At 36.4% G+C, this 22,285-nt stretch overlaps 1 protein-coding gene across 3 annotated transcripts in view; it reads right to left on the reverse strand.

Annotated features, from left to right (window-relative positions):
• The window catches only part of NCOR1 (nuclear receptor corepressor 1), a 76,690-nt gene that overhangs the window by 47,768 nt on the left and 6,637 nt on the right, over window positions 1–22,285 (reverse strand). For all 3 annotated transcript variants that reach the window (XM_076354419.1, XM_076354417.1, XM_076354418.1), the window contains exons 2-9: window positions 14,195–14,372; window positions 11,716–11,855; window positions 9,367–9,562; window positions 7,387–7,569; window positions 5,365–5,478; window positions 2,735–2,791; window positions 2,216–2,268; window positions 278–344 (exon numbers count right to left, since the gene is read on the reverse strand). In XM_076354419.1, the coding sequence (XP_076210534.1) occupies window positions 278–344; window positions 2,216–2,268; window positions 2,735–2,791; window positions 5,365–5,478; window positions 7,387–7,569; window positions 9,367–9,562; window positions 11,716–11,855; window positions 14,195–14,302 (918 nt within the window). In that variant the 5' untranslated portion in view covers window positions 14,303–14,372. The remainder of the gene's footprint in view (window positions 1–277; window positions 345–2,215; window positions 2,269–2,734; window positions 2,792–5,364; window positions 5,479–7,386; window positions 7,570–9,366; window positions 9,563–11,715; window positions 11,856–14,194; window positions 14,373–22,285) is intronic.

Consider the following 22,285-nt stretch of genomic DNA (forward strand, 5'->3'; position numbering starts at 1 on the left):
ATTTTCACTGGGTCTCTTCCATTCATACTCTTTAAGAAAAGGAAAGAAAAAAAAGCTTTTTCCTTATTGTACTTTAGATGGTTTTCAGTCAAATAATCAACAAACCACATTTACAAAACCTGCAGTTTATTTTCCAGTAAATCAACAAAATTTTAGCTTAAGATCTTATTTTTCTAATCAATGGGATTTACATGACACATTTGGGAATACAAGTCAAGGATCCAGACAGAAAACCAACCAATCATGTGCTCTTTTCACAAAAACATGGTAGTATTACCCGTTGTTTTCTTGCATGATTTCTTCTTTTAAAGAATAGTATTAGCTTTTTCCTCATCACCTGGTTTCTGGAAAATAAAATTGGGGGGGGGGGGGGAGTGAACTATATAAGAATCAAGCACTTCAAAACTACTCAACAAACCCATATGGATTCTAGATGTCAGATCATTATTATGAAAAATATTTTCAGGGGTAGAAAACAGAGGGAAAATTCCTGATGAAACAATCATCTAACTAATACTGTATTTTATCAGAGAGAATATTCTTGAAGGTGGCTGGAATAAGCAATCGAGACACAAAAGCTTCCAATTTCAAGCTATGTGCTCTCCTTCGTCACAAGAGAGATAATATGCTAAAATGAGTAAATTTAGCTTAAGATATTATGCTTTGGGGGGAAAAAAAAAAAATTATCTTTGTAATTCAATCCTAAAGTTAAGAGTTTTACAATATATTACTAAAAAAATTAAGTATTTTGGAACTGCTATACAGCTATATTTGAAGGAGTGGAGCAAGAAGTACTTTTTTTAAGAGAAGTTTTTAAAGGAGAGTCATCTGTAGGATTTTTTCTGTACTTACAAAATATTACAAAATGGTAGTAAAAGTTAGAGCATTTAGTAATATGCACGTAACTCACTATGCATTTCTTCACATCTGAAACTGACAATTTATTTCTTCGTTTGTAAAAACTGATAGTACAGAAATTGGTTAATGAATAAATAAATCTTACGAAGACAGTAACGTTCTTCAACAAATTTGAACTGGGATAATCATGCCACATCAGTAAAGTTTGTCTCAAAACCACCAGTATTTGAGTTTCAAAGTGAGACATGAAAGTAAATGTTTTCTTCCCAGTTACCATCCTAGAGAAGCCATGACAAGGCCTTGGTCTTCATAGTTACAATAGAGTGGGATTTCCTCAAAGATAATTTGTAAGAAATATGCACTGTTACGGCAGTTACAATTCAGCAATTATTTTCACCAAAGTCTAGTAGCAATACATATTTTGAAAATAAGCTGATTTTTGTTGCAATAGAACGATCACTATTTTGGTATTTTATAACATTGTTACAGAGTGAAATCAATATTGGTTTGACATAGCCACGTAAAAAATAAGATTTTGTTCTACGTTATGAATGACTTTCTGTAGAGAAATGAGTTCACCATCACCTTTGCAGAACTGAGACATTCAGAGTAATCAGATGCAACTTAATGGACATTTGAATTTGAGTACAAATAAGCTTAAACACATTTTAAAATTAATCTATTAAAACTTTATTTCCATTTATAAACAATATTGGCTTCAGTGAACTAAAGAAACTAGCTCATACAAATTTGAGAAACAAGTTCTATATTAAAAAAGAAACAAAAAATTCATTTCCCTCAAAATCCACGTTTCTTCCAGAAGACAAGAAGCTTACTTCAAATCACTGAATTTGGTTTGCCCTAAATAGCAAGTAAGTGTAGCACGCAACAACTCTGCTTGCAGCCCATGATAGAAAATGAGTACATGGTTAAGTCAATAAATAGATAACAACAACAAAATCAGGACTCCTACCATTTATTGAAAGTAATAACTTTTGAAACACTTCTTTGAACAGTACATTCAGGAAAAGTTAACTAGGCACATCTAGGTCAAATCTGGTATTTTAGGCTTTGAAAAATATAAGCGTTCCCAACTTAAAAAGTAAGTCTTATGATTTATTTTTATCTTTAAGTTATGATGAAAAGTTACTGTTTCCCTTTGCCTTCAGTACATATAACTCATTTCTTGCAGCACTGTTCTACAACAAAGAAATCTGAAAATTACATAGACTGGAAGCTTTTAAATATGGTTAAAGTACACACGTCCTATTTGGAAATCACGACAATCAAAAATTTGAGTGAATGTTTGAGTCTAGACCCCCTAAATGGCACAATGACAAGATATTAGAGCACTTACGTTTTGATGTTTTCATGGTAGACCTTTGTGTCTGACGGTTGGTTGTAAAGTGGCTACAATTTTGGATTAGAAAGGTACGCTTAGTACTTTTCAGTGCAAGTAATTCTAAAATATTCTAAATTAAAATATTTAACAATATTTTAATATTCTGCCAACATTGCACTCAATCTGAGATGCAGCAATCTGAAGGGACTAGAAGATACTCAACACAAAGCACAGATTTCATTACTTAAAATTAGACCATTATAACTACTTACATATATACTTCAACTTTTTCGTATTTCAAACTGTTCTCTCAAGTAGATGCAAATTTATTTTAAAAAATTACACTTATGCGCCCAATCAGTTCATTCAAGCCCCAATTCACCAGTATATTTAAACACACACTTCTTTTATACATAAACATAGAACTACATCCGTTTACCACAACAGAATTACAGACACGAAAGCAACACTGGCAACACAGAAAATAGAACAAAAGGAAGAAAAAAAAAAAAACCAAACAAAACTACAACTTACCAGTTCAACTTTTGGACCAAGACCTTCAAAAATCTTGTGAGCTTCTTCTGCTTTTTTCTGAAAATAAGGTTTTTTGTATAGTCTAAGTAAATCATCTGAAGTTAGCGTCAAAAGTGTATCTGAACTCTTTCACTTATGCTAGCTGCTAAACCCCTGTGTGATCATACTATATCCTTTTTAACCTACTTCTGCAACGTTGCCTCAGCAAATCAAGAAACCTGTACCTGAATTGTGCAGTTACTGCTCTGATCTCCATGTTTGGAAGCTGATACGAGCATAAAAGCAGAAACTGACCTCTGCAGTTCAAAAAGAACATGCATTTACTAAATAATACAGCAAATAATTATTAAGAGGAAGAGAGGTGTCCAGTAAAACAAAGTATAGCTAGCTTTGAAAAATGGAATTAAGAGACTAAAATTCCCCAATCGCAAAGTCTGGGAGTGTGAATCAATGTGTACATACACACGTGTGTGTGTATGTACACATACAGAAGTATGTCAAAGGTCCTCTTTCCCTCACACTAGACAAAGACCCCAAAATAATTCTGACCCTAAAGGAGGAAGCACTGGGTAAGACAGTTGGCTTTCACAAATTCATTTCAAGCCTGTATGATCTTCCAAAGCCCTTTCTCAGCAGACAAGGCTATCTGAAATGACCCAACATGCTAATTCAAATTTGCTTCTTTCCCCCCAATAGTTGTATGTGCTAGCCCTAAGACATCTGCAAAGAAAAATGTAGGAGAAACTAATCCATAAAGCAGTTATTATTAGAAAGTGTTCTGCTAAGTTCTAACCTCTTTCCATGTAATTTCAATCTTGAGAAATTCTTCGGAACTCATAGCTGTATGAAATAATTATATATCAAGGAAATACTATAGTATTACCATGGTAGAATGGTTTTTCTGGTCTCAAAACAATTAAAACTGAATTCTAGCCCTATTACTGTAACCAAATTTTAGCCAACAGTAGTTGAATATTAAAAGTAATTATCCTAAACTGCACGGTTTGAAGATGAAAGCTGCCAAGCGGACTGTCCTCTTGTACGACTGTAGACAGAAAGATACCAAACAAGTGCTATGTACACAAATGGCGTAACACATCTTTAATAACCCTTTAAATAAGACAGTGAGTATTGACACATGCTATATTTATTAAGTCCCATCAATACTGCCATTCTACAGTACATGTAATTCCTGATATGAGAACTCAAACCAAGTGCTAAATGGATTCACAAACACATCAGGTTTGGTAATTCCCTCGTATGTAGAATACTATATGAAGAGCTACACAGACAGAAGCAGCTAATAGATGACTATACACTGACACATGTTACTCCAACTCAGGCAACATAAAAATCGGTTTCCCCATCTACTGGCACATACACAACAAGGGGAATGCAATAGCAAGTTTAAAATTCTGTTGTAAAACCCACCTGTAACCAGAGTTAGCAGAGAAAGAGCTGCATAGCAGCCCGCTAAGATGTCTTCAAATTCACATAGTTTTGCCTACCACCCAACATGCAACTCAACTTGATGAAGTCTTGTAAGGTGATTGTATGATTTTAATAATTTTTAATTACATTATAGTGTGAAAGAGACTTAAAACAGTAAAACTGGTTTGTAACCAGAAGTAAACATATTGCTGTACATTGGTTACATCAGTTTTTATAACATAATAATTACCCTAATGTCCTATATTAAGTAAATACATCAAATTTCACAGACAACTGGGGGAAGGGGAGAACAGGCTGCATGGAACACTTGGGGGACAGTTCTACTGTATAAAATCTAGTATTGTGTTGCAGTTTTTTACCATCTCAAATTTTCAGAAATAGTCTATTGTAATAGAAGTTAGCTGTTCCTCTAAACTAGAAAATAAAATTGGGAAATTAAACAAAACATATACCACTCTCACAAAAGATCATAATACTTTCAAACCCAGCAGATATCCAACTCCTTAATCTCAAACTACCAGGAAAAAAAAACAGGCAGGAAGCACTTTGCTACTGTTGGCGGTATTACTGAGCTCTTGTACTTTTCTCATCACTTATGCAACACAAGCTCACAATTCACCTATATACTACTTCTTCATATCTGTTCATTTATGCAAATCTTAAGTGCCAGAAGTCAGAGTTTAAAAAGAAGGCATAGAATCTGACAACATATGCAGTTTTTCCCCTTCAGCTAATTTAAATGTTGGGTCTTCAGCCAAGCTTGTCAGTATTTATGCGAGGAAAAGAGAATTCGAGATAAATTTCTGAAGCATTTTTTTTATATCTATCTATCTACACACATACACACACAAACATATATATATATATGTGTGTGTGTGTGTGTGTTTATATATAGATCTATATCTATCCATCTCAACACAAGGGTTTAAGGACGAGACCCATAGATGTGTTTCCCTAGACTGCTTACAAGATAGAAGAAGGATCCTGTGATCAAGAATAAAAATGTCATGCAAGTGTCTTTCATTTAAAGAAGTAAATGAATATTAAAAGAGAGGTGGGTAAATCAATAAAACAGAAGAAGCAAAAATTGCCCCACAGAAATAAATTAAGACATAACGAATTTTAGCACATTGGGTCAGATTCACAGCTACACTCAGTCAACTGAAAAGCACGCTTACCCGATTTTCATCGTAAATAATTTGGACAATGCTGCGGTGTTTCTGTTCCACTGGAGGAGGGGAGACAGGCCTCTCTGGCTCTGGAGGCTTAGCAGCTTCTTCTTCAAGTTGTTGCTAAGAGACGAAAGAAAGAAAATCGGCCATCTGAACCATGTTACCCTTACCAGTAATTAGTCACCAGAGATAAAATATGCATCTGATCAACAGTTAGCACTGCCTGTTATTTCTCCTCTTAACTGACAAGGAATGAATGAAATGGTTTTAATGCCAACAGGGACGATAACAAGACTATTTTTTGTACTACTGGTAAACCAAATTACCTGTTTACAAGACTCATCTGCATCGAATCAGACTTGTTTCAGCTTGACATTTAAAGCCACTGTCACATTGTAATTTATCACTATTTAACCTTAAACAAAAATATTAACTTTGGCGAACAGTTACACCAAACCTGCCTTCTCACAGAGGAAGTAATCCACAGAGCTGCCTTTCTACATTGTAGATATTCAAGTGCCATTATTACTACTGTCTTTTTTTTAAAAAGGTACAAAAGTCCTTCTAACAATCCACAGAGAACATCATTCTAAACGTACTTCACAGCAGAAATAAACCACTCCACATATATTGAAGTTCCAAGATTGTTACAATACCAAACAAGCAAAAAAACCTGTAATATTTTCCAAGCTACTACACTGCTGTGATTTGATTTCAGATCAAATAGATCTGATTCAGTGACATCTTCATTTTTTAATTGTAAATATCCTTCATCCATGCCTGCCACAAACATACAACAAAGAACTACTGACGCTAGGGATCCATCCTGTCTTACAACACTGGCTAGAATGTGCTATATTGCTGCATAAGAATTCAAAATCTAAAATTTTTGCAGAATGCCATAATAAACAGGCTCAATTATTGCAGGCAACAGCAACTTTGTAATTTTTTTAAAGTCAAATCATACTACAAACGTGCACAAAGGAACCTTCATAGACGATATGCATAGTGCTTGCTGAATTTGTGGAAAAGTGAACAAACAAAAAGATAAGCATCGTTAACACACAGCCAGGTACTTAGTGACATCCTTTTTTGTTTTTCTGCTGAAGGTCACTTTACAGGTCATTAAAATTCAGACGCAATTAAATGCTTCCAGACCATAAAAACATACTGCTCCAGAGAGTTGCCTATTTGTTATCCTGGACCTACAAAAGTTAACAAACCCTATAGCAGAACTCTTATTTCCTACAGAGTTCCCACTAAAAAAACCTTAAAGCTGGCACTACTTCTATCTGGATCTTTGAAAGTCATAAAAGGAAACGGAGACAAGGACTTTGGTTTTGCCAATGAATAACAGATGCCGAGATTGAAGGGTGGGTTTAGTTGGCCACAACAGCTACTGGGAAGGCAACAACTACTGCCAGCAAACATCTCCTTTGCTTCCAATAGCTGAAGTGCAGTTCTCTGATGCAAAGCAGAGCCATGACTATACTAAAAAAAGTGGTATCTCCTCCTTATTTCACTGCTCTCTCTGTTTCCTTGCACCCCTCCTACTACACTTTCCCCCAAGGCCGACCTTAGCTCCAGATGTTAGGATCTCTTGCCCTTGTGAAAGCAGATGATCCAGGGACTTTTGTACAAGCTCTGGTTTTGGAGATGCATGCAAGAGATTCTCCCCTTGCACAGACTGCGAAAGAAGAAAGATGATAGCCTCCCCTCACCCAGCAGTCATCTTTAAAGCTGAAACTACAGTCACCGTGCCCTTGTTTCACTAGTCATCTAACAAAAATTTAAAATATAAAGCCATCTACTGTTGGTGTTCCTATGTGGCTTTCTCCTATTTTCAAAAATGTTTAAAACTACATGATATCCAATCTATTTAAACGTTCTAACAAAATCGGATACATAACCTTCCATTTTTAACTTGTTCATTTGGTTCACGTAACCAAAAAATTCACCACCAACAAATGAAGTTTTTCCACACCTTTTTCACTGGCAGGTAACAACAGTAGTGTCTGCTATGCTTACTTGCTTTTTCTTCAGTTTAAGGATTTGCTGTTCGACTTTTGCAATTTCGCGATCTACACGGTCCATGCTCTGTATCAATTCTTCCTTTGACAGCTTTGAAGGTGAAGCATTTTGGTCCTCCCCACAAGGCTGACCAGAAATTGGAGAAGATGGTCCCTCATGCTTTCCTCCAAAAGCCGGGTCCTTTTGTGGGGACAGGAGGTGGGGGGGGAGATTGAGAGAAATCAGTCATATTGATAACATGTGAATGAGTGTTCAGTAACCGAACTAGCATGCATGAATTAAAAAGAATTTCCAGTTATCTATATCTCTGTTGAGGAGCTAAGTTTAATATTTCAGTTTGTTAATGCTCTAAATATTTTAGAATTAACTGACAGCCCATTTATGATACTGTAATTTCAAAGTCCACCTTTAAAAATAACAGCACACTTCTATATTTACCTTGAAACCAAAATAAGATCAAAACATCTCCCTTTTAAAAATATATCTTCATAAACATAAACAGTATCTTTTATGTTTAAAGGAAAGGCTAATTGAGAGCCAATCCTCAATACTCTGCACATATATTGATGAGGATATTCTTGAAGATAACCATGACCGGCCTGATAAAGTACATCTGGAGTTAGTTGTGGTTATAAATGTTAAGTTCTTTTGAACTTAACATGACTTAAGAGAAGTGATGACTTAAGAGAGGACTGGTCACTATTCATTTGGCTTTCATTTTTTTTGTCTTTTTTTTTTTTCCATCTGTTTCCAAACAACATAGTTCAACATGCTTTATGTTCTAACATCAGCACTGTTGTATCTTGTCTTTGTTTATGTCCTCAGACCATCATGCTCCGTGACTACCTAGCTGGTGAACACTAGCTCAGTTATACATCCCTCATTCAAGCCAATCTGACTGAAAAAATGATGTGCCAGAATGCCACTTCTCCTCTAGATAATACCAGGCTGTATTTCTACACTGAGACAGTAGATTTCTATATGTAGCACCTGGATAAAAATTCAGTTACATGAAAGCAAGTTAACATTGCATGCCTTAGCTCAGTTTCTCCAACCCCCTTTGATTTTATCTTTGCTATGCAACACAGCAAATTACTAAGAAATCACATGCTATCATCACATGCTATCATAATTTTACTTTACTTCACAGACAGTTTATTCACATGATAAAAGGAATGGTAGAGAGAAAGCAAGACAAGTAATCAACTTCTAAAAAATCTGGTGCCTATTAGCTTTTGAATCCATACGGTGAATTTTTTCTTTAAATGATCTGAGTTTAGAAACTTGAGCACTCACCTTCAGAAGTCAGACCCACTATGCACCACCTTTTTGGTGTGTGAGTCTGTGTGCTTGTGTGCGTGCATGAGAGAAGATATTAAATATTCATTTAAGAAACATTTGTCTGCTCTATACAAATTGCTCTAATCAATACTCAGTTGCTACAATAGAAAATATCCATACCAAACTAGATTGCCCTAGATTTACCCAGAATGAGACAGTGACAAGTATAATTAGTGTTATGTAAATAAGCAGATTCATTTCAAATGCTTAAAAGGGAGAGGGGGTGGAGGGGAGTACTTTGACCATTCAGTACAAATATTCACTACATAAAAAAAATGGACTTGTATGCATTTGCCAGCAGCTTTCAATTGAAAAGCAGAAATATTTTATGTACTGTACTATAATAATTTTGCAACTGAGATTTTAATGACTTTAATGCCACTACACTACTGAGTGTAGTGGCAACTCAGAACTCCGGTCTCTTTACTGTGTTTGAGGCAGACTTACCTTCTTCTTGTTTTTATGAAAGAGTAACACTGACTCATGACCACAGTTTGTGATAATGTGTAAAAATAAATTTCTGGGATTAAAGAATGAACCTAAACAAATAAAAAATTACCTAACAGAAAAAAATTGATTAGCTCACCGCAACACAGGAAGTTACATCTTCAGCATTATAACAGAAAATGGCTTTACCTTCTTAATATCCGCAGATCTCAACCCTTCCTGCAGAGGATGTACTAAAGGCAAGACAGTAGCTGCACTGACACGCTGAAAATGGGAATCAGAGACTTGTTCAAGACGTGGTCGCTTAGATTCCAATGAATCATGATCTGTCTGAGATGGACCTGGATGAAATTGCTGTTCATATCCAGTTCTCCTTTCCTGAGGCCTAATATACAGAAGACAGAAACTATTACAATATACATTTTCCGTACAAGAAAACTATTTGGTGTTCCTCAACCCTTTTCAAATATACAGGAGATGCAATTTAGCAAAGCTCCTTCTAAATAGTAAGGCAGACAAATGTTTTTAAGTTTGATCTTTGAAAATACAACAGTTAAAATCCATTCAAAAAGAGAAAGTTAACTTGAACCTTAAGATACTGTTTAAATGCATGCCTATCATTACAAACCCTTAAAGAAACTTACCACTGCTACAATGATATTGTTCAAATCAAAGCTCTGATTCAAATTATAAACAAAAGAAATCCATGAGATAAATATAGTACTGTATTCCACTGAACACAGATGGCCACAACAGCTCTATTATTTCCTTTTTGCAGTCAAATAATTTTTAAATATACACAGAATGCTTGAAATGAGCCATGAGTCTATTTAGAACTTGATCTCTACTAAAATACTACTATATGACAGAAACAGTCATTGATTCAATCCATGAGTCATTTAAAAACTCCTCCTCCTTAGAAAAAAATGCAGAAGAACAGTATCACTAGCTTCTTTACAGTGCAATGCACAGGATGTCCATAGACCCTCATATGCTTCAGCATCTTCCTATGAAGTGCCACTGAAGAGATGACAGTAGTTTCCTGTATTTTGCCAGAACTACTGAATCAGCTTTTACAAATTTACAATGCAGGGGGTGATTTACTTCTGCCATAAACCGAAGTTTTGAGAACTCTAAAAGCTACTATGATTCTCAGCACTAAAATAGAGCCTCACTGACATTTTGGTGACAAGATGAAGGCAACATGCAAGCCCCAGATTTCACTATCATCAAGTTATTTCTGGGAATATTCTAATGAGATTTTAAACTAGACCAGTATTTACATAACATTCATTACTGATATTTCTTCAGAACCGGATACCTCCCTTACAGCCAAAATAAACTGCTAGCAGTAATCCAGCATATAAAGTCGCTCCTAGCAGATAAGAGTCCAAGGAAAAAAAGGTTGTTACAAGCAATAACACTTGCTTACAACTGTACATCAGCATACTAATAAGCTGAAGAATTGAGGTGCATAAATCATATAGTAACCTCTCCCCTAAACAGAAGCGTATTCCTGCTAACTTACTACAACCCCGTTAATCTTATTCTGATCTGTAGGGGGTTTTTAATTTCTAAATTTGGTTTTCAAAGTACATTCAATATGATTCAGGAATATAGTTAAATGAATGTTTAATACAGTCTGAAAACTTTCTTGAATCTATCAACCTTACAGTAATATTAAGGTACATTTGAACATTCATCAATATCCACCATGAAGTAACCTATTTTACTGAGAAGTAAGATATTACCAATCTGAAACTAAACTACAACATATGATTCACTGTAGTTGTCCACCATACTTGTCCTCAGTTAACCTACTGGACCCAGATCAGTTGCATCTACTTACAGAGACAGGAATGGTACACGAGACTGACAAAAAAAGGTATTTAGAACAAATGATACGAAGATGTCAAGTGTCTTGCCAAAAGTCGCATACACTCTGATTTAGTCCTCTGTGCCTAGAAGTCCATTTTGTGCCACATTTCAGTGTTTTGCAATTCTTACAACTAAAATACCCAATTAGCTCTGTTGTTTCGTACTTGCCCAGCCACACAGATACCATCTGTTGAATAAGCAAACCTGTCGTATTTCCTAGATTAGGCAATATTCATACTGTAACAAGTCTCGCACTTGTTGCTTCTACTCGGCAAGATTAAATTATCCAAAGTTACAAACTTTACACACTTTTAGCCTAAAAGGCATTAAAAAGTTTGCAATATGCACTTAGATTCTCAGAAGCTTAGTGACAGCGTTGTTAGGAGAGGTGTGGGAAAAGCGAAGCAGATTATTTCAGACAGGAAGCGACAAATATATTAGTTAAGTCAAAGGGACTGAGGAATTACACAACAGCTACAACACTCAAACGCAGGAGACCGACACTGTTACAACAATGGAGCACCAATTAATAAAGTCAAGTACTTAGGCAAAAACTGTGAAACTCAAAAACCTTTCTATTCAAAAGTTAAAACTAACTTTACAGAAAGCACAGACTAATAGAAGATTCCTGTTCACATACTTCGAAAACAGCATCCTCACCTGTCAGAGCCTGGGTGAAATTCAGAAAGCAAGGAAGGCCTGCGCCGCAGTTGCTGCTGCTGCTGTTGCTGCTGCTGCAAGAGCTGGGTTGCCTGGCTGACTTCCAGGTGAGACGAACGATAATCGGGAACTGCAAATTCCTAAATGAAACACACCTCTGATGTTAACAAGAACAAAGGTGCAGAAGACAGGATCAAAAGCATTTGGTGTCATGGAATGGACATTTCCAAAGTTACTAAATACAGACCAAGACCAGATCACCAAAGCCTTATTCCAACTCAAAAAATAAGTTTGTAAATGGCAGTTCTAAGTTTTAAAAGAACTTTAAAGAGACTAAATACTTACGCTAAGAATTCCACCTAGCTTATTAACAACTTCTAACAAAACACATATGAGTCAGCAGCAGAAGAATAACCTTTAAAAAAATATCCTTTAAAATCAATTTTGCACATCCAACTACAAAGTGCTAAACTGAGAATATGTTTCAGCAACCCCGAGGCAATTCCTTCTGTTATCATCTCAAGACATTTTTATATCAGACACCATTAATTAGGACTAAGAGTCAGAAAAGATGCATCTTCTGACTGATATAATTTATAATCAAAGTGAGGTACAAGACAATTTATTTGTATATAGGGGTCTTGCTTTTAAAAATTATATGCAGCTGGCATTAACTGAAGAGAAGCTCTACAAGACACGCAATAGGTCATTATCTGTAAGATTTAGTTTTTACAAATTATCTGAAAATAAATACGGAGCAAGTCAAAAAGCTCCAATTCTTGAATTTCCTTTTGCAAACATGTAAGTAGAAGAAAAAATCTAAAGTATCTGTAGCAGGAGGAGAATTTCATTAAAATGATGTAAACCTGAGCTGTTCTAAAGCCAACAGCTAGTCCTCCACAGCCTACCATGCCATACAGAGCACAGGATGGCAGAATAAATGCTTGGAAGAAATGACCAAGTAGGAGATTCTTAGAAATCCATTACCCCAATTCTGGCTAGCAGAACACAGCTAGCTGGAAGCACTAGTACAGCTGCTTCAGAAAAAATTCAGAGCGGAATACAAGTTTTTACATTTCAGATTCACATTCTCCACCTTGCACACAGATTTTGTCGAGAACTACATTTAGCTTATAAATAATCTAGCCCAATACTCCTTACACAGAAGAAGGAAAGATGACTATAGGTTCACTTCTTAGGCTCCTGGGCCTAATGGGAGATTAATGCCCCATAAAAATTTAGCACCCACAAATGCCCCAAGAGCCCAGTCTCTCAAAGGATTTGTTACACCCAGAACACTGCATTCATATTAAATGTATACTAACTGCAGACAGGTTATTTGCATATTCTTGGAAAATTACTGCTATGAATGCATACGGACTCAGACGCGCTTAGTTGGCCAAATTTAATATGATGACTAAACATTAATAAATTAAAGCAAAACTACAACAAAAGTTTATGAACACAAACCCTAGTGAATTTATTCAAACTACGAGAAACCAATGATAAAAACAGGAAGTTTAATTAATTAATTAATTCTCCGTGACAGAGATACAGAATTATAAAACTCAGTTTTCTGTCAAAACACATATAAAAAAGCAGATACATATATAATCTTGAAGAAGCAAAATGCAGTGCTTTCAGGAAAAAAAAAGGAGGGGAAAACAAAACAAACCACCCCACAACTATTTACCTAAGCAACACTGGCAGCAGTTCTCAGCAGACAAAACACTTGCCTTGCCACTTCGAGCATTTCTTTATATTTGATTTTTCAACATTAAAAGAGTAGAGGAAATAAGAATCAAAAAGACTCAATCTCTTGAGAAGACAAGATTCTCAATGTACAGTCTTTAAGACAGGTCATTTCTAAAGAAGTGTTTTGCCAGTTTGGGCAGATTTACAAATGTTAAATAATAGGAAATATTGACAAGCTGTAGTGTTTTATTTAGGATACCTTCACAGTTTTACAGAGCATTTTTTAATACTAGTCTACGTAAAAAGAAAGAAAGGGTAAAAAAAGAAAACCAAGCAAAAACTTTAAAAAGCCAAAATTGCAGCCAATGATAGTCAGGGATTTTAATAATTTCAGCTACAGCATTGCAGGAAAGCATAATTCAACAGCTAATTATATCCTTTCAAGGTAATACTTCAGAAGGAACCAAGGAGCAGTACATGGCTACAGATTATACTTCCCAGAAGTTACATCATAGTCAGATCCTCATTCAAAGACACTATATACTTGAATAAGTAGACCCATCAGCCTTAACGCAAGAGCCAAACTCCAAAGGCACAAACAACATTGCTATACAGATTTCCCCAGTCAGTTTTAACTGGGCATATTGGTCTGCAACTCCACTGTTTTCAAATGTGAACGACTTGTATTACATTGCTGTGCCAAATGGGATTTTTTTTTTTTTTTTTTTAAACCAAACACCCGAATTATACTCTTGCTAGATTTGTAACCCTCATATCTCCTTACCTGCTGGTGTCGGGTGCTAGGGAAGGTGTACTGGACAGAGTGAGTAGGATAACGACTCTGTTCTGTGCTGAATGCTCCTTGGTTAGGAGGGTAGCCTGAACTTGACATTATCAGAGAAGAAGTCTTCACAAAGCTGTGAGATCAAGACCAGCAAGCAATCATGTTTCTAGGAAACCGCCTAAAGGAAAAAAGATCACTGATAAGCACTGAAGTACCAGATGTACTCACAATACATTACAGCCATAGTCACCTAAGCAAAACAACCATTACCAGTAAAAGCTTTTTCCTGATGTATTTATTTAACAGGTTACTCTAGTCTGAAACATGTTAACAGGTCTTAAATGGGCTCAAAATGAGACATGTCAGCATTGTCTATACAAAGATTTGAGGATTATATTGTCAGAATACATCATTTTACCAGTTACCAGTTCGATTAGGAGGATTTTAAAAGACAAGTAGGTCACTTTAAATAGATGTTAAAGAGGTTATAATAGTCTATAGATGGACTCTTTATTTACAGTAAATTTCTTTAGCACAACGTGAAGTTCACTTTCATTTCTTCTACAGAGTTTTTGGATTCTATGAACTGTTTCTTACTTTCAGATTCAGGTAGTCTTAGGGCTGCTTTACTCAATGCCACCTACAGTTCATTAAACCACAGTGTATCAATCAGGACCTAAAATATATTACCATCTAACAGCAGCTTTACAGAAGTAGTTAAAAAAGGCAGTCACAAAGAAAAAAAAAAAAAACAACACACTATTTCAATTGACAGCATAGTTTGTCTCGTATGGGATGCCAGAAACTGAATGTACTATGAAGCCTTAAAACAATCCTGCTTAGTTGACATTCGATGACTACTTTGCCTCTATTGTATTCTCCAACTACAGATTAACAGCAAACACTGAAATGCATACTGATCTGGGGAAGATTTTAAGTACTGAAAAAATCCAGACAAGTTCACTAACAAAGTCCGAGCATCTATGAAGCTGTGTATAGTTTCAGCTGCTGAAGATCAGAAGACATTGATTAAACACTGCGCCCATCAGTGCTTTGAGCAGGTAAATTATGGCTCTAACCAAAAGAGCAGGACGTATATATTTTTTAAACACGAGATATTTCTCTCCGATAGCTCAAAAGATGTAATCTTTGGAGCCTTTGTATTAAGTAGAGAATTCTACTGGACCCGAGGCAAATTCTCAACCTCTGGTCCAGAGCCTAGCAGACATATCAGACCTTCAAATAAAGTAACTGTTGATCCCTGCCTAGATGGCTTCATTTCAAAGCGCATTAATCTTCAGCCTTTCACAAACATCACATGTAAAGTTATACTTCTGAACTGCATTTTCCATTAACAGTCAATAGACAAAATCAGCTCAGGAAAGGATCAGACACAGCAAGCTATACAAACAGATCTTAAAGTTTATCCAACATATTTTATCATTCCTGTTCTGTTCGGGGTTTTTTCCCCACCCCTCCATCAAACAAAGCAAGCTTTACATGTTGGACTATCAGAATAATGAGACAAATTTAGATTTACCTCTTAAACCTGATTTTCAGATATGAAAAATTAAAGAAAAAACTACAGTTTCTCTTTCAAAGCAATACTACAGATCACTTGTGTGCTTTACAGTACCTATATATCTATTATAGTACCTATAATTCATATCCAAGTGACAAGTTCTAACATAGAATTCTTCACCACAACATTTATTATACTTCATCATTCATACTGCATTCGTTGGAGTACATCTTTACCAACTATGTGATGGTCTAATAGGTCTGAGTCATATCTATGCCATTTAATCAAGAAACAGTGTCACAGAGCAAGCAGTTTTAGCTAACATACATTGTGATAGTTAGCTGCAAGCTATAGTACCTGAACACTCAAACGTATTCCTAAGTCCAAGCTACAGCAAAAAAGCCTTTGATTTTTCTCTCTCAATTTCCATGCAAGTCCATGTAAAACTATAGCATATAGCTGTCAGCTCAGTCAAACGTTTACTAATGTGATAACTACTCCCATCACAGGCTGGTGAACATTTATTATTAAATGAACAACTGGCTCCATGGTATAAGGTTGCTCCAACAATTTAAGGTTACAAAAGTACAAATATTGGTTTGATGAATTGCTGATGCCCTAACTTGTGCTACCTCACCAGCTTCGTATGCAGTCTTCATAAATATGTGGAAGATGACTAACTGGATTTTATATATATGTATGTCTGTTACACCTTCAAAACTTTAGTGAGGAATAAAGACAGTAATACTGGATCTTATCAAAGCTCCTTTAGCCCAATATACTGCAACTGACGATGGCCAGCAGCAGGCATTTAGGGAGCACATACCAGTTACTTTCCCAACAAACTCTCCAGCCTTCTAGTGGCTCCCTGAGACACAGCTTGTGGCTCAGGGATTCCTTGAGTCAGAGCCTTTCTGTTTAAGATTTCTTAATGGCTTTCTTTTCCATTGGTTTGTCCAGCTGTTTTCCGAACTAGTATAAACTCTCAGCATTCACAACTTTGTTGCAAGGAATTCTACAGTTTAGTGGCACTTCTCATGAGAAACCACCAGTTTTTGTTCGCTCTGGACCCGCTACCTTCCTTTGATATCTCTAGTTTTCGCATTGCAACAGACCAAACAACTATTTCATATTCTTTTTTTCCCCATTGCACATGTGATTCTGTAGACTTCTATCATATCCCTTCAGCTGTATCTTTCTATGCTGAAGAATCCTAGTCTACTTGGCTGTTCCTTGTCAACCACTTCCAAACCTTCTCTAGTTCTGTGATACCCATTCTGAGGCATAGGGAGCCAGAAACATACACCAAATTCTGCAAAAGTATCAATAAACACTCATCCTGTTCTTACTCTCTTCCCTGACATGCTGACCACTGTCAGGTAGATCTGAAGAATCTGGGGATGCAGAGGGGATCAGGAGAGCAACTACTTGAAAATCACACACAAATATAGGCCAACAACTGCATGATTCAAGGTCCTTTCTAGTTTCTCTCTGTCAAGCTATGTCTTCTCCTTATTTTCTCAATATTCAGTCAAACCCGCAAGTTGATCATTAACCCAGGTTGATGTTCAATCCACACTCACTTTGTATGATGCTATAAAGGCTGTTTCTCCATTCACAAGAACTTTAGCGTACAGATTGTTAGGTTTGTGTTAGGACTGTTGGTCTTGAAGTCTTCATTGATATAAAAATCTTTCACAACCAACAGCAATGAGAGGTCCTGACCGTCTCTCCAGATTCTGTGCTAGACGTGGGAAGATGAGGGGGAGGAGCGCGGCATGGCGCACAAGCATGAACATCCTTCATCCATCCAGCAAATGTTAACTCAAACCCCATATCTCATAACCTACAAGTTTTACACAATACATATGAAAACATTCAGTCTAACGGCCTTCCTACTGAGAACTGCAAGTATGATCATGTTTGTAGCACCAAAATAATAATAATAATAATAATAATAATAATAATAATAATAATAATAATAAAAAAGTGAAACAAAGAAAAGCTGCCAACAGAGGAAGGCAACAGAAACAGCATTAGAGGTTATAATTGTGTTCAATAAGAGAGGTGGGAAGTGAAGAGAGGGAAAAAAGAAAAAATGAAGTTATCAGTGGTGGGGGTGCATTCTTCTTCCTCCCCGAGGGAACTGACACAACAGCAGGAAGAGATAAGGGCAGTAACAGGAGAGGAAAATACATGGTTACATATTGGCAATTACAAGGTAGGGAGGGAACTAAAGGATGGGGATTCTGCATAGGATCTCATTTCTTTCAAGACAAAATCAACACTGTAGTACAACAACACATAAAATGATATCAAAGTACAATATTCCTTCCATCTAAGCCTCCTTTTCTTGTTACAGACATTTACATGTGCCTGCACGCTCTCCTAATTTGACCTCTCTACATGCCCTGCAGACCCCATCTTATCTCCCAGTCTCCTATAGTATGAGCTTGTTTACACTCTCTGCCATATTGAGGGGGGAGGGAGTTTTGCCAATATTTGCCTGTAGAATTTCCACCAATATTCTGCTCATCTCTCCCTGTCTTACTACCTTAATTCTGCAATTGTGGATGTAAATACTTGACTTCAACTCTTATTTCTCTGCAGGCAACCTTATGACCTTTCGTCTAAAAGCATCTGCCTCTCTCTTCAGCATCTGCTCACATATATCCAGCAGACACAGATTATTCTTCATCAATCTATTTCTTGGTCAGTGAGGGCAATGCCAGCTTCCTGCTGTAACCTCTCCAAGTTCCATAGTTCAGATTATGTTTAAATACGGCAGTCTTTTCACATAAAATTGTAACTCTGTGTGTAGACTGTAAACAATCACATCCGGGCTTTCCTCACTGCTGTATCCTTCCTTTAGTCACGACAAACTTCGTCTAGCTCCACTCAAATCCAGGCAGAATCCTCCTTTAAAGTTCCTCGCTATTAACTCTCTCTGCCTCTCCAATCCTTCCACTGGTTCCCTCTTCTCTGCTAGAACAGAGGCTGCTCATCTTCATTTTCAGCACCCTTGACCCAGTACGACAGAAGAAATCAACTTCCAACTCTGCTCAGTCAATGACAGCAAGATTCTATTTTTTAGACAAGTATTTTCATACCTTTTCATGTTATTCTGCAAATTTCAGAGGTTTCTTATATAAACATTTATAAGAACTGTTACAGACTTTGGAATTCTGCCTTAAATGTCTCACAAAGATAAAGTTAGGTCATGAATACTTTCACACAACTGCCAACCAGGCTGGCAAATTGTCTGTCTCGCTGAATGCTGACAATTAGAAGGGGCAGAAAGAAATATTTCTTGTTTTGTACTTCAGAACCCAGTCTGTTCTGCTGTATGTCCCACTTCACTGACATTCCCAGCCTGTGGTAAAACATAAGGGATGGGGAAACCCAGCAGTGTCAAACGGATAATATTTAAAAAAAAAAAAAATTACAGGAGAAGTAGGAGCAAAGAGTCAAAGAAGAAACTTATGTCTGAAGATACCTAGCTGAGAAAAAGCAGTGACAAGAGAGTAACAGTTTCAGGAACTGTGAAGAGATACTCGGCCCTGTGTTAATTTGACCTTCTCGGGCAAGGAAATGATTTAACAACGTTTATTTCTAAAGGTATGACAATATTTTTCTCTTTGGCCAGCTCAAACTACTGAACAGGTCTGATTCAGTCTTCCCCTTAAAAGCTACTGTTCGCACTTACATTTGTCATATGTAGAGAATTTTGAGTAAGTTACAAATCATTTGGAACTGGGTATTATAATGGCAACAGTCATAGCATAATTTCAGATTTGGTTTCTATGAGGCAATACTAATTTGAACAATCTCTCTTCATCGCCAGATCTCAAAATGCTTCAGAAAGAAGCAGAAGTACGTGCTATCTTCAGTATACACATGGGAAAATGAGTCACAGAAAGGTTAAGAAATCTATCAAAGACTACCCAGGAAATAGTCAATGACTGAATCGGAAATAAGACTCAAGTCTTGCAGCACTTTAAGCAGCCAAAAGCTAGCGCTGCCTGAGAAAATCTGTTCTTCACTCGGGAAAATACAGCGGGTTAAGATCTGTGACTATTTTTAGCAGGTCAGTTCCCCAAAACCGTTCAATGCATGGCCACGCAAATGTTTACGCCAGCAGAAGGGAAGGGGTCAAGAGGCCAGAAGGACAGCGGAGTCACCTACTCGCTGTTTGTGGAACCACGGCCCTGCTTGCTGGAATACCCTGTCTCCTACTCTTACCTTCACCTTCAGGGATTAAAGACCAGTCTCATGGGTAGACTCAGTTTTTCTTCACATATACAAAACAAGCTAACACTTTTGCATTTAGAGTAATTTTCATGCCTTCTTGAAGTACTTAACCAACATTTGCTAATTACATTTCACATCCTTTTGGGAATTTTCCTCATCTTGTTTTTGAGCAAACTAAGTGTGATATAAAGAGTGCAAAAAATTAGATTACAGTCATATAAAGCTTAAACTGAGTCGAGGGATTTTGTTTTTAAATCAGCAGCCTTAGTAAATTGAGCTCTGATGTAACTAACCTATGGCAGAACAAGGAAGGCTCTGCCTTATGCAGGGGATCTACAATGAATCACATTGTAGATGTGATTAATTCAGGGATATTTATTGAAAGTTTACTCTGGTGAGAAAATGAAGAGGAAGGGACTGTTTCAGCAGTGGTTAGAAAACCTTTATCCAAAGCATGATAACAATACTTGTGAATAATTCTTCCTGAGATTTCACTTTATAAAAAGGTAACGAAACAATCTCATGGAAAAAAACAAAACAAAGCAGGCCATATTTAAGGACCAACCTATTAAACCACAATAACTAGATTTCATGAATTAAAGACCTGTGTCTGTACCTTCAAGACACAACGCTCTAACTGACATACAATAACACAAAATTACAAGTTGAGATTCACGTAAGTAAAATCCTTCAAGTATATTGCTAGATTTGCAAAACAAATCTTCCTAGTGGTATTGTTATTCTGTCAGATAATCATAAATCTGTTCAAACACTCAAGCAAAAACATAAAATTTGCATCTTGGGGATATGCCACACAAAAAAATACTAGCATGTACATTTCTGACAGATTTCTAAAAATAGCTTAATGGGTCCAACCTCCATATAAAAAGTTACTTTATTCAAACTAATAGACACAGTAAAAGGCTAAGTATTACTTACCGTCTAAAGCTCCAATGCTCAGAAAATTAACGGTACTGCTACAAGCTAGGACTGACTTAGCAGTCTAAAAGTCTTAACTAAAAAAGTACTAGACACTTCAAGAGCAGTTATTCACCCTTCAGTCACTGCCTTAATGTCCAATTATCAGCATAGTCATATGACAGTTATTCAGAAAAACAACAATGAAAAAATTTAGTGATAAAGAATTTTGGGTTCAAACTGATCTATGTTAACCCTTCAAGTCTAATTATACAAAGTTCTGCAAAGTATTGTGGAATGGGATGGTGAGAAAATTAGCTACAGGATCATTAGATAGGACAATCCTAAAAGATACGGGGTTTTCATTCAAGAACCTACCAGAAGGTTGACGCCCAAGCAGATTTAAGATAATTTTGTGCTTTAAAACAAGAACTGAAGGAAACGTATTCCAGCTACAATATCCAAGCTTACAGGTGTGCTTGTAAGTATGAAAATCTGTTGGGCATACTCCCCAAAAGATGAAAGATTCTTTGCATGCTACAAGCAAAAAATGTTAATAGGTCAACACTGAAATTAAAGACAATTTAAGTAACGGCTATTTAAACACATTCCAGAACACCGCGCTTCCCGTTTTTGCAGAACGGAGACATCATCCTCAAAGCTCAGGATCTCTTCCACAGTTTCTTTAATCTTTTTCCACTCAGTCTTATGCTGCAGAACACTCCTGTAGAGAAGCTTGTAGTGAAAGCATATGGGCATATGCTATTAGAATGAATAGAAACAACGAACATATTTTCTCCAAGTTGAGAACAACTAACTGCTGAATTTTCCATGACAATTCTACATGTGCAAATGCCTTTTCTTCTTCTGTGACAGACATTTGAAATATACCATAAATTCCCGAGAACTTTAATCTCACGTAGTTGCACTCCCTCTACTCACGAGGTTATTGACATAAAAATTGTTTTTTCTATCCCTGCTAGAAATACAGTAAAAAAAAAAAATCAACATCTATAAGGCTGTGTTTTACTAGCAACACTAAATAACATTCTCTCCATTAATTATTAACGTGATATGAATCAAGCCATAAATACAGCAATGAGGGTATTTGAAAAAAGATGCTAAGAAAAGCCCAAACATCTGAATTTGACCCTTCTCACACCCTGAAATTTCCACTAGCGTACAATACTGTCTCATTTCTGAATGTCCAAAGCATTAACTCACAATTATGCTATACAGCGTCTGACTCACATTCTACATGACATGGAAGCATGGTATACTTTAATTTAGCCAATTACAGAAGTGACAGGAGTCAAAGAGCATTACAGCAGTCAATTCAAGATGTCACATTTACTCTATACTAGCATGACTTTTCCATCTGCATCAAGATAGCTAAAAAA

Source organism: Aptenodytes patagonicus, chromosome 17 (assembly GCF_965638725.1).
Source record: "Aptenodytes patagonicus chromosome 17, bAptPat1.pri.cur, whole genome shotgun sequence".
In the NCBI taxonomy this organism is placed as follows: Eukaryota; Metazoa; Chordata; class Aves; order Sphenisciformes; family Spheniscidae; genus Aptenodytes; species Aptenodytes patagonicus.